Source organism: Falco punctatus (assembly GCF_963210335.1).
Source record: "Falco punctatus genome assembly, chromosome: 2".
In the NCBI taxonomy this organism is placed as follows: Eukaryota; Metazoa; Chordata; class Aves; order Falconiformes; family Falconidae; genus Falco; species Falco punctatus.
In genome coordinates this window covers 455,368-466,936 of record NC_137581.1, presented here as the reverse complement: position 1 = coordinate 466,936, position 11,569 = coordinate 455,368, and the positions used below count along the sequence as shown (strand labels likewise).

General features: G+C 50.1%; 2 protein-coding genes across 2 annotated transcripts; both read right to left on the bottom strand.

The window, feature by feature from the left end:
* Positions 1-154: 154 nt before the first annotated feature.
* Positions 155-1,878, bottom strand: LOC308058724 (hemoglobin subunit beta). Its single transcript, XM_080374989.1, has 3 exons — positions 1,684-1,878; positions 1,345-1,567; positions 155-394 (listed from the first exon to the last, which is right to left on the bottom strand). Exons 1-3 carry the CDS (start codon positions 1,773-1,775, stop codon positions 266-268), a joined length of 444 nt encoding a protein of 147 aa, XP_080231115.1. The 5' UTR covers positions 1,776-1,878; the 3' UTR covers positions 155-265.
* Positions 1,879-3,688: 1,810 nt separating this feature from the next.
* LOC308058725 (hemoglobin subunit beta-like) lies at positions 3,689-5,170 on the bottom strand. The gene is made up of 3 exons (XM_080374990.1): positions 5,010-5,170; positions 4,677-4,899; positions 3,689-3,928 (listed from the first exon to the last, which is right to left on the bottom strand). Exons 1-3 carry the CDS (start codon positions 5,099-5,101, stop codon positions 3,800-3,802), a joined length of 444 nt encoding a protein of 147 aa, XP_080231116.1. The 5' UTR covers positions 5,102-5,170; the 3' UTR covers positions 3,689-3,799.
* Positions 5,171-11,569: the final 6,399 nt, after the last annotated feature.

Sequence of the window (11,569 nt, the reverse complement as noted above, 5' to 3'; positions counted from 1 at the left end):
GCCTCCCAAAAAAACACAGAACAAAGGGAGGTGGCATTTCTTGGGAGGAAAATGCCCACTCTGCTCAAGCTTACACTTCAGTCCTCCTGCGGGTACCCCAGGTCCCCATTCCCAACTCCCCCCCCAGCCTCACAGGGACACACAGACTCAATGGGAGACTTCACAGGATGAGCTTTATTTGGTTGTTAAAAGCTGTCAGCCCCATAGTAGCATGTCAGCTGGTGCACAACACGCAGGATGCTGCTCAGGCTTTTCTGCCGATGCTTTAGTGGTACTTGCGGGCCAGAGCGTGGGCCACCACACGGACCAGCTTTTGCCAGGCAGCCTGGCAGTCAGGAGTGAAATCCTTGGCGAAGTGGGCGGCCAGGACAATGATCAGGATGTCACCCAGGAGCTGCAGGGACAAGAGCACCCTTGGGTTAGCAATGCCCAGGAGCCTGCAGATCCTCAACACAAGCACTTGCATTAGACCCAGGGAAACCTCCAGGTACTTTGTAGGCTTAAATATTTCCCTGGAGTCTTTTTTAAGATGTACCTTAAACTTGTTCTCTGTTTTTACTCTAAAGATTCAGGTTCTGCTACTGCTGTGGGAAAAGTAACCAAAAAACCTCCAGAAAGTCTGTTGATTAATTTTTTTCTTTCTCCCTTCTGGCTTTGTTTGGGAGTTTCCCCCGAGCAGAAGACACAGATGAGCATCTGCTGCACGGCAAAGATCCAGAACTCAGCACTGCAAAGTGACCTGGCACGAACAATGAGCTCATGCTAAGGTGGTGGTGGATCTCTGCCAGCACTGGTGACAAATGTCAGGGTTACTTCCCCGCTGGGAAACTCTCAGCTGCAGAGATGTGGGAGCCAAAGTTTTCTCTCTCCCCGAGTCCCATTCCTCTTTCACTTTTGGCATCTAGCCACCATGCCTTGCTCCTCACTCATCTCTCCTTTCTTCTGCATGCCAAGCTTAACTCTTGCTCCTTTGCTTTCTCCTTGGCTCAAACCTCTTTCTGCTCAACATCTGCTTTCACTTTACTCTTCCCCTCCTTTTCCACACTGAAACCACTTCCTCGCCTCCTTCCCGTCTCCCATGCGTCCTTGCTTGCACCCTCCAGTCCACCTCTCCATAACTATCACCTCTCAGCCCCTTCGGTGCATTCTCACCAAGCTGCAGGTTGGTCCCTTCCCTCTCCCTTCCTCTCCTGCATCTCCCCTAAACCCAGCCAACAACATCTCTTCCATCTGCGCTGGTCTGTCTAAGGTAAATCCCTCACATGGCAGGGCTCAGGGTTAGAAGAGAAACTGCCCAGAGATGCAATGGGGAGGATGGGTCCCCCAGTCAGGAGCATGGCTCACCCTGAAGTTCTCGGGGTCCACGTGCAGCTTGTCGCAGTGCAGCTCAGACAGCTGGGAGAAGGTGTTCTTGATGTTGTCCAGATTCTTCACAGCATCCCCAAAGGAGGTGAGCACTTTCTTGCCATGGGCACGGACCATGGGGTTGCCAAGGATGGCAGTGGGGCTGGAGAGGTTCCCGAAGGAAGCAAAGAACCTCTGGGTCCAGGGGTAGACAATCAGCAGCCTGGGGAGAGGCAAAGGGACACAAGGAGACACAGACATGTTAACGCTCCCAAATGCAATTGCCACAGTTTGTCTATCCAGGATGCAGCTGAGCAGATGCCTGGGAGATGGACCTACCTGGCCAGGGCCTCGGCACCGCAGTCGGCCACATTGACCTTGGCCCAGAGGCCGGTGATGAGCTGCTTCTCTTCAGCTGTCCACTGCACCATGGTGTCGGGTGGAGGATAGCGTGTGGCTGCTGGCAGGTATGGAGGAAGTCTCGGCTCTTGCTCCCGAGGGGATCGCACGCTGGTGACCAGCTCTCCAAGTCTCCATTTTTATATGCTACACCGGGCCCCTCCTCTTCCACATGCACCCCTTCATTGGCTGGGCCTGCGAGGGGGGGCCCCACAGCCCTGGCACCGCAAGGGAGGGGACATGGTGTCAGGGTGGGGCCCGGGGCAAGGTGCCCAGATCCACCACTGGGATGGGCTGGCAGACTGCCCTCCCCCCGTCTTTGATTTCCAGCTTTGCAGCTCACTGATGGCGAGTGGCATTTATCTCCATGCAAAGCCCAAGCACGGCACCGCGCAAGACCTGCACAAGCCCTCAGAGGAAACTGTGTGCAAGGATTGGCACCCCTCGGAAGGTGCAAACCACGTCAGGCTGCATGGCTGCGAGGCTGAAGACTTGGACTTGAGGCTTGTTGGGTCCTCCATTTGAATGCACCAGCAGCGTGCAAGCTGTTTCTCTTTGTCCTCTTCTTGCAGGACCTGTCAGGCTTTGGGTTGCCCTCATTCTTTCCTATCAGCTATTTAATAGTGTGCTAACATCAGGGTAACACCAAGAAAACCATGGGCAGTGGCTTGCAGTCTGAGAGAGCTCCTGTCTCAAAAAGCCTGTTAGGAAAGGCCAAGCAACGTTGGAAGGGAAATGTTGTAACACAGGCATGCTAATTGCATGTAGGGTTTTAGCTCACAGGGGCCCCAGGAGAGCTGGGGAAGACTGTGTATACTGGGGTCTGTGCAAATGTGCAGCAGGAGACAGTGTTTGAGCTAGTGATTTTGCAGCCAGAGGAGCAGTGGCCCTCCCAAGTGGTGGGAAAGGCAGCTTGGTCTCCTTCAGCTCCCAGCATAGCGGGCTGGAGGTGGTGGTGTGGGATGCAGGCACTGGGGTCAGGGATGGAGCTTGGGGGTAGACCCAGGCAGCACACAGGGATGCCAGCTGGTCCAGCAGGGTCTGGATGACCATGGATCAATGGGTTTGCATTGGCTGTGCTGCCACCGTAGTGATTGCTGCTCCGGTTCTCCCCTGCCTGCTCACTTCAGGAGTGGGCTTGGCCAAAGGACCCTGGGGACATGCCTGGGGGGTGACACTGGTCCCCAGCCCTCCACGCTGAACAGTGCAGTGTTTACTGCAGAGCTGCTCTGGAGCCATTCACCCTGACTTCTCCCTGATAAGGGGGTGGGAGGGATTCACCACCCAGAAACCCCAGACATGTCCCTGAATTGCTCTTAGTGCTGCGGGGATGCTGCAAGTCTGAAAGGAGGATAGGAGGCTGGTGAGGGCCATGGTCCTCCACGTGGCATGGGGACTGTTCAGGGAATTTCGTTTTGCTTGTGGAAAGTTAAACATAGGTGCCAGTGAAAGCAGATGCTTTGTCTCTCCCATCTGTGAAATTACCTTCTTGGCATATTTTTTGCGTAATATATAGTTGTGTCTATTACATTCTGCGTTTAATAATTTGAGAATGGTAATGATTTAGTCAAAAAACAACAACAAAAAAAGCATTTTTCTTTCCATGAAGGAAGTTACAATGGCCCTGATCTCACCGCCCCTTCTCCCACTGCATGTTTTTGTACAAAGTTTTGTTCCACCTAATCTGTGAAAAACTCATACTGTTAAACTCAATGATGTTACCTGAAGCCTCAAAAAAGCATCAGAGTATTTCTGTTTGCATTTTGTAGTGTTTATTTTTTTTTTTTAAATTTCCCCCTGGATTTTCCAGCTCAGACAAGTCTCACTTGCATGAATTCACAGACAAGACCATAGCTCACGTTACCCTGTGTGTGTGAGTACCTCCTTCCCATTCTCCAGCACCTGGGGGTGGCCCCCACCCCAGCCCCACAGAGAAGCAGACACCTTTTCATAGCTGAAGCAGTTGGTGTTTATTTGGCAATTAAAGACCAGCAGAACCAGAGTATGTTTCCCCATGAACCAGGAGAATCTCCAGGCACAAATGTTTGCAGGAGGCTCAGTGGTACTCGTGGGCCAGTGCATGGGCCACCACACGGACCATCTTCTGCCAGGCGGACTGGCAGGCGGGGGTGAAGTCCTTAGCAAAGTGGGCAGCCAGGACGATGATGAGGATGTCACCCAGGAGCTGGCGATGGAGGGAGGAGAAGGCATCAGCCCGGTGCTGCCCTCTCCTCCCTCTCCACCGTCACACCACCCAGGTGTTCACACATGAAGACCGGTTATTGGGGAATTCATCACAAAGCAAGGAATGGATTTATCACAGCCCTGTGCAGAGCACCAAGCTCCTTGCACAGCTTGCATCTCTGGCACTCATCAGGATGCCTGGATGTGCTGGATCCTCCTCCCCACACACCTTCCTTTACCTTCCTCCCTCCTCTTCAACTGGGTTTATCCTTTCCTTTCATATCCCTACCCACCCTTGCTTTCTCTTGGCTCAAATCCCCTCCTTCTGGTGAAGTGGCTGTGTTTATTTTCTCTGTTGGTTTAACCACTCCGCCATAGCCAAGCTCAGCTCTGTCCTCCAAACCCTGTCTCAGTTTCCTCCCTTCTGGTCTCTGGCCACTCCAAGCCAACATTGCTGACGACCAGCACGTATTCGACTCTGCATTTCATGCCCATCCACCTTGCCTGCCTGGGTTCATCCTCTCACAGTTCCCAGTCCCATAACTCCTCTCTATTCTCCCGAATGTGCCTGTTCACTCCCCTCTCCCCTCCACCGCCCCTGCCCGCCCTCAGCAGGCACCCAGGCTCAGGCAGCCTCAGAGTTTCTCTCTAGGTCTCAATGACTGACAGACACCTCAGAGACCCCTAAAGCTCCCTCCAGAGAACAGAAACCCCTGCCCAGCTGAGGCCGGAGTCTGAGAACAGCTCACCCTGAAGTTCTCGGGGTCCACGTGCAACTTGTCACAGTGGAGTTTGCTCAGCTGAGCAAAACATTTCTTGATGTTGTCCAGGTTCTTCACAGCTTCCCCAAAGGAGGTGAGCACTTTCTTGCCATGGGCACGGACCATGGGGTTGCCAAGGATGGCAGTAGGGCTGGAGAGGTTCCCGAAGGAAGCAAAGAACCTCTGGGTCCAGGGGTAGACAATCAGCAGCCTGGGGAAAGACAGAGGGACACAAGGAGACACGTTAATGCTCCCAAATGCAATTGCCACGGTTTGTATATCCAGGGTGCAGCTGAGCAGATGCCTGGGAGATGGACCTACCTGGCCAGGGCCTCAGCACCGCATTCGGCCACATTGACCTTGGCCCAGAGGCCGGTGATGAGCTGCTTCTCTTCAGCTGTCCAGTGCACCATGGTGTAGAGCAGGAGGGTTTGCCTGGGGCTTCCCTGAACAATGACAAGGAAGTGGAGCAGAAGTCTGCCCCAGGGATTTTTATACACTAGTAACCGCTTGTTCTAATCTCAATTCACGTAGCTATTGGTTGGGGCTGGGGAGGGAGCTGGGCTGCACAAGGAAAGATAGCAATTTTGGATGCTGTCCAAGGGAAAAAGGGGCCCTTTTCCCCCTCAGTCTTTGAGTGGACAAGCATCATCTCATACCCATGCACTTGTATTTGCAGCCCCAAGTGCAGGTGGAGCTGCCTGCACGGCTCCTCCCCAGCTGTGGGTTTCGAGCACTTCAGTGGCAGCCAGAGGCTGTGATGCAGACCCAAGAAGAAGATGTTCAAAGAGTTTGCAATCTCCATCTTCACCATGTTTTCAGGCTTTTAATGTGCATTGGTGCCCTGCATTCCTGGAATTCATCCTGAACAGCTCTAGGCATCATCCACCCCAGCTCAAAGGAGTAGAGGATTACTGGGGAACAAGGATTGAATGATCACTCCCAAATCTAGGACCCATGATTTTAACGTAAGAACGTTCTTTCTTGTCTCTCCTAGCAAAAAGCTTCAGATTTGTTGTCCATCGTCATTGTCCATCATTACTGTCCATGCCATCATGAACTTAAACTCTATTTCCCATCTCCAGTGCAATTCCCTGTCAACAGAGAAAGTGGATTCACCTTGAAGGCATGCCTCTGAGTTGCAGGTCTCAAGAGCACAGTGCTACCCCTAGCCTTAGTCCTATGAGGAATCATAGAATCATAGAACCATTTAGGCGGGAAAAAAACTTTAATACCATCAAGTCCAACCGTTAACCCAGGACTGCCAAGTCCACCACTAAACCATGTCCCTAAGCACCACATCTACACCTTTTTTGAACATTTCCGGGGATGGTGACTCCACCACATCCCTGGACAGTCTGTTCCAATGCTTGAACACCTTTTCAGTGAAGAAAACTTTCCTAATATCCAATCTAAATCTCCCCTGGCGCAACTTGAGGTACAAGCCAGACACATCACCCACGTGGACAGTCAGTCCCACCTGATGCCACCTAGGACCAGGCTGTACTGTGCAAAACCAATGTTAATTTTATCTGCTAGCCCTCCAGGAAGAGGACAACACAACTTTTATTTTGTTTAGATATTGAATCCTTCATTACTGTATGGGGCTGATGGCTATCCCTTAGTCTAATAACTGGGTGGCTTTGGGGCACAGTTCTGAGCCTGATCAAACCAGGAATAGGGTGTACACCAAATAAAAGGCAGAACCAAATAGGGACCTATTTATTTTTTCAGACAGCTAGCAGAAATAGGTAATAAAACCTTGTATGCATGGCAACAGTTGGATGGTTTTGCTGTACCAGGCACTAGCACTGACAAACTCTTGAGTGCAGACACTGCTTACACTTGAAAAAAAAGTTTTTTTGGTATATAGCATACCTTGTACCCCAAAAGCAGTATGCTGTCCTGGCAAAGCAGCAGTTCTACTGTTGGTAGAGCTGTCTTGATCAGATTGCTTGTTCACATCAAATAATTCAGCCCCAAGAAATGGCCTTGCAGGGATGATGTCTCACTGGTACAGGATGAAGTCTGCCCCCATGTCTTCTTCTTAGCAAGAGCCTTTACAAATCCAAAGAGCTCTACCTTGTCTTTTCTCTGCCTACTCCAAATAAAACTGTCAATAAGTTCTTCCAGCCTTACATCCGGTCAATACCATTACTCCCTGCAGTTACTAGATCTTTGGAAGTTGTGACTTTTTCCACCCTCCTACTTGAGAAGGCGTCTTGATCCAAGGTGGTTTTTACTAACAAGGGAGGCTGTCAAAGTATTCGTACCAGTATAATTTTTCAAACTGGGTCCTGATGCACTGTAGGAAGCATTGATGCAAGAAGTGTGTTATAGAGTGAGGTACTGAGCTCTGTCTTCAGCTGCAACTGGTGACCTGACTTTAAACTAAATTGTCTAATTGCAACTCTAGTTCTGCTATGTTTGCAAAATGGCTCATGCACGTGTTTTCCCATTTAATATAGACATAAGAAATGAGGAAGCTGTAATGTCAGCAAATTGCTCTGCGGACACAGCTTCCAGATTCTTTATTAGCAGAGTATACTGGTGAACTGGTGGCATCAGTCCTGTGGTACCTCAGCACCAAAAGAGCTTGGATGCACCATCCCATGAGGGCAGTTTCAAATGCCCATCCCAGGCATGAGGTGAGATGCTAAACCAAGAGAAGCAGCAAAGGATGAACAGCTCATTGGGCTTGCTGAGCTTTGGCTTATCTTGCCTTCCTTCTCCTTCAGCCCTGTCCCTCCACATCCTACGTGGCTCCTCCTCACTCAGTGCTGTGGGCAGCAGCATCTCCTGAGCTTGCAGTGTTTCTGCCGGAGAACATCGTCCCATCTTGGCAAGTGATTCCTTCAAGGTGCTTTTCACATCATCTCCAGCAATTCCATCAGTGCCACAGGGTAGTTATCAGCTGACAGAAGGAAATAGCATGACACTAAACTCCCTGTGAAAGACTTCCAATGGCTTTTTAGTTTTAAGGGTGGTTAGCCACAAAGACATTTTAAGGAAACCTGCTATGTTGGGCAGGCCTGGAGGCTGTTTACAACAGTTGGGCAGTGGTCCATAATGCTGTCAGAGGCACAAGCTCACAGTCAAGCAGGTACAGCCCCGAAGGTGCCTGCAAGGATAACAGGGTGATCTCAGCCAGGACACCATGAGCATTCGCTGCAAGCAGCCCTGTACGCTGTGGGATGGCAGAGACACTTGGCAGAAAACAAAGGTGCAAATAGCCCAGACAGTCCAAGCCCTGTGCTCTGCTTGGGGCTTCTTCAGGGGTTCCATCCACTGCATCCATTTTTGTAAGAAAGAGTTCATTTTAAGTACATTTTAAGGCCACCTGCTTTATGGCTTGGGGGCAAAGGCCTGGCTGGCAATTTTTGGATGCTCAGAGCTCCCGGTACAGGGGTTGTCTGCTGAGGGAGCTGTTTGGTGGCACAGGATGGGAAGGGAAATGCTCATCACAACCAAAACAGTGCCAATTAGAAGCAAATTCTGTAGCTTTTTTCCAGTTCACAGTGTCAAAGGGAGATCTTTCCCCTAGTGCACCCACAGCAGTACCTTACAGCATGCTTATCCCCAGAAGGAAAATTAGGGCCCCTTTTTCTGTCTGCCTGGGATGGATTTCACTATGGTCAGGACTCTTGCCTCAAGCATCCTTCCTGCTGGCTGTTCACTTTGGTGGCTGGAAGATCCCCAAAGTTGTTCTTCATTTCTTGGCCCCTCACTAGGCCATGCCCACTTCCATGGATGGGAACCGTCCCTTTTAATAGATAAATGATCCCAATGATGGCAAAAGGCAGCTACAGTGACAGTCTTTCTGAAACAAGCAGAATTTATTTGTCACTGATTGCAAAAGGGAGTGTCCAGCACCAAGCTTCACCAGAGCCCTTATCAGCAGGAGTGACATCCATACCCAGCCTCTGCCACTCTGGATCCAGGCCAGCCTCTTCTCCCTCCTCCAAAACATGCAATTTCTTGTGTCATAAACCAGTAGATTTCAAGGGTGTCTTAGTTCCCACTTTATTTGCTGTGATCTTCCTTTCCCAGCTGAACAACCCCGTCCATGCTCCTCTCACTCTGTGCCAGCACCTTGTGTTCTCCTAGCTGAGAGCAGGAGCTTGCTCCTTCCCCCTGGAATGGAAGCAGCAGACAGCAAAGTGGGAATGTGCATCATCCAGCCCTGCTTTGATCAGGCCATGGAGGGCTGGAACCACTTCAAAGGGACCCTGGGCTCCAAAAGGGTGTTTGCACTATGTAGAGATGCTGGGGTTCATGGTGAGCATCTGGGGCTCACTGAAAGGGTGTAACAGAGAGCAAGGCAGAAGTCAGGTCCTGAATGTGAGCTAGCTGCTAAGGACCAAGCTGATGGCTCACTGTGTCCTGGGCATTTCGTGGCTCCCAGCCCTGCCTGAGCATCCCAGCATCACTCTGCACAGCCACTGCAGAAATGCCCTGATGACTATTTTATCTCATGGTAAAACACCAGCACTGCTTTTGCCCCATCACTGTGCTGGTGAGGCTGGGCTCTCCTCCCCAGAGAGGACAATGTGCACAGCGTGATGGCCTGGAAATGCACATTTGATTCCTGCTTTCCCACCAGCTGCTGGAGGCACTTTGATCAAGCCACTTTCCCTGGGCTGCTCCATTCCTTGGCTGCAAAGGAAGGAGCCATTACCGACACCACTTCCTCTGTAAAGAGATGTTAGAGCTACTGATGCCACACTGCGGGGACTAGGCAGTGTCATTTCAACACCAGGTTTGCTGTGGTGTTTGCCTGGCTTGCATCCAGGACTCACCTCTAGCCCCCCTTTGGGGTCAGAAGGGCTGTTGGTGGCCATAACTTTGCTCTTGCTTCACACAAGAGAGGTGCAACTCTCACCTGGAAAGCCTGGTACACTGGCTCTGCAACCCCAGCACTGCATTCTGCCCCTTGCCTGTACCTCTAACTGCAGATTAAGGCTGAGAGGACCATCCAGGTGCTGGCATAGTGCACGGCTAGGAAGCAGGATACGCTCCACATCACCACTGGTATGTGTCCATGGCACAGGGTGGGAGAGGAGGAGCAGAATGATTAAGACATTCACAGACCCTGGAGCAAAAACATATTGCTGAGGTCCACAGCCACTTTGCAAGCATATGCTGGTTTGGGACCCAGAGGTGTAAAGACATGAACAGACAGAGCGTGTGCTGCTGGACGCACGCACAGCCGTTTTCTTACTGTTACATCCACCCATGCCTCAGGCACAGGAGCCCTTTTCCGTTTGGCGGCAGATTTCAAGGTTTTGAACTGCACTTTTGTGCTAACTGGAACAAGACATTGAAAACAGTCTTATCTCCTAAAATCCTGCTGAAATGCCCATTTTCTGACTGAAAGGAGAATGATGTGCTACAGGAAAGCTGGACTGGTTTCTAGGGTTTTTTTACTTTTTCTTTTCCCCCAACCCAGGATGCGCTTGGTACTGCCAGCAGGGCTGGGTCCTTTGCCTGTTAGACAAGCTGCCTGTGTAGGACAGAGGTGTCATAACATAACTTCAGGAGAAAGGTAGAAAATTTATTCCTAAATCATGCAAAAAAAAAAAAAAAAAAAAAAAAAAAAGGATTTCAACAATCTGCAACACTCACATGTCTGTCCCTGTTGCTTTTTAAGTTACTCCTGGAAGAGCATTGCTGAAACTGATGTGCATTACACAGAATCCTTGCATTCCAATGAAAAAACATTCTTCCATTGAGCCAATCTGAGTGAAAAAAAGCTCTGATCAGTCCTGTTTCAAAGCAGCCCTCAGCCCCCCCTCGTGGGTTCATACACATTTTAGATATCGTACTCTCATCAAAATGTGCAAGAGTAATGGTAAGAGCATTTTCCTTGCTGATTCAGGGAACGCTTTTGATGAACTTTGTAAAAATACACAAAAATTGGTACTGGTACTAAAATACGAAGGGTTAAAATTCTGCCTAATCTAAACTGGCTTCAGTGAATCTCTACAAATGTATATCCTTACATGCATCACAGGTTGAGATGTTTAGGGACAGAGGGGCCCTTGCTTGCCCTGCAGCTTCTTCTGCACAGAATAGGTCAGAAATACACACACATACCCCCCGCTGATTTCAGCAAGCTCAGAAGTACTAGGTGGGCTGGGATGTGCCCATCACTGGTTTAGAGGCCAGTATCCCCAGATGTCCCACTGGAGCTCCATATGTGAGGTGCATCCCAGCAGCTGTCCTACTGTAATACACTTTGTAAGGCTAATAAGTTGAATGGGTGGGTATGGAGCTGAGCTCTGTTTCACTCACCAAAACTGATTTATTTATAGTATCACCTCTGAGAAGTACCTCTGTCCTATCATGGATCTTCTCACTGAGTCTTTCTACAGTGTATTTTGTTATCTTGGAAGTCAGATACAGGAGAGCAGGGCACCTAGACTTCCGTCTTTGTTTTGCTGTCAGGATATCATGCTTTGCTTTGCATAAGCATTTTTCCTGTGCCTTTGAAAGCAATGTATTTTCCCTCCCTGGAAGACAATAAGGTTTAAGCTATTGGGCCTGCACTTAAAGTAAGATTTATGGTTTACAGGTGGACTTGATGATCTTAAGGGTCTTTTCCAACTTAAAGGATTTTATAAAGATTCTATGATCACTTTGTGCATGGAGGTCCAGGACCAGTACTGCTGGGCAGGCAGGAAAGGGCAGCAGTGAGTACGCTGATGCCTTTTGGACAGAGGCCAAATAGCCAGCAAATGTAGCCTCCCCTTTGGCCAGCCTGGATGCCTTTCTGGACCATGATGGTCTCAGCAGTCCAGAGCCCATCTTCCCCCTTCAATGACCCTTGCTCCCTCCCTCCCATAACACAGGCAGCCACAGAGACAGAGGAGCACACTAAG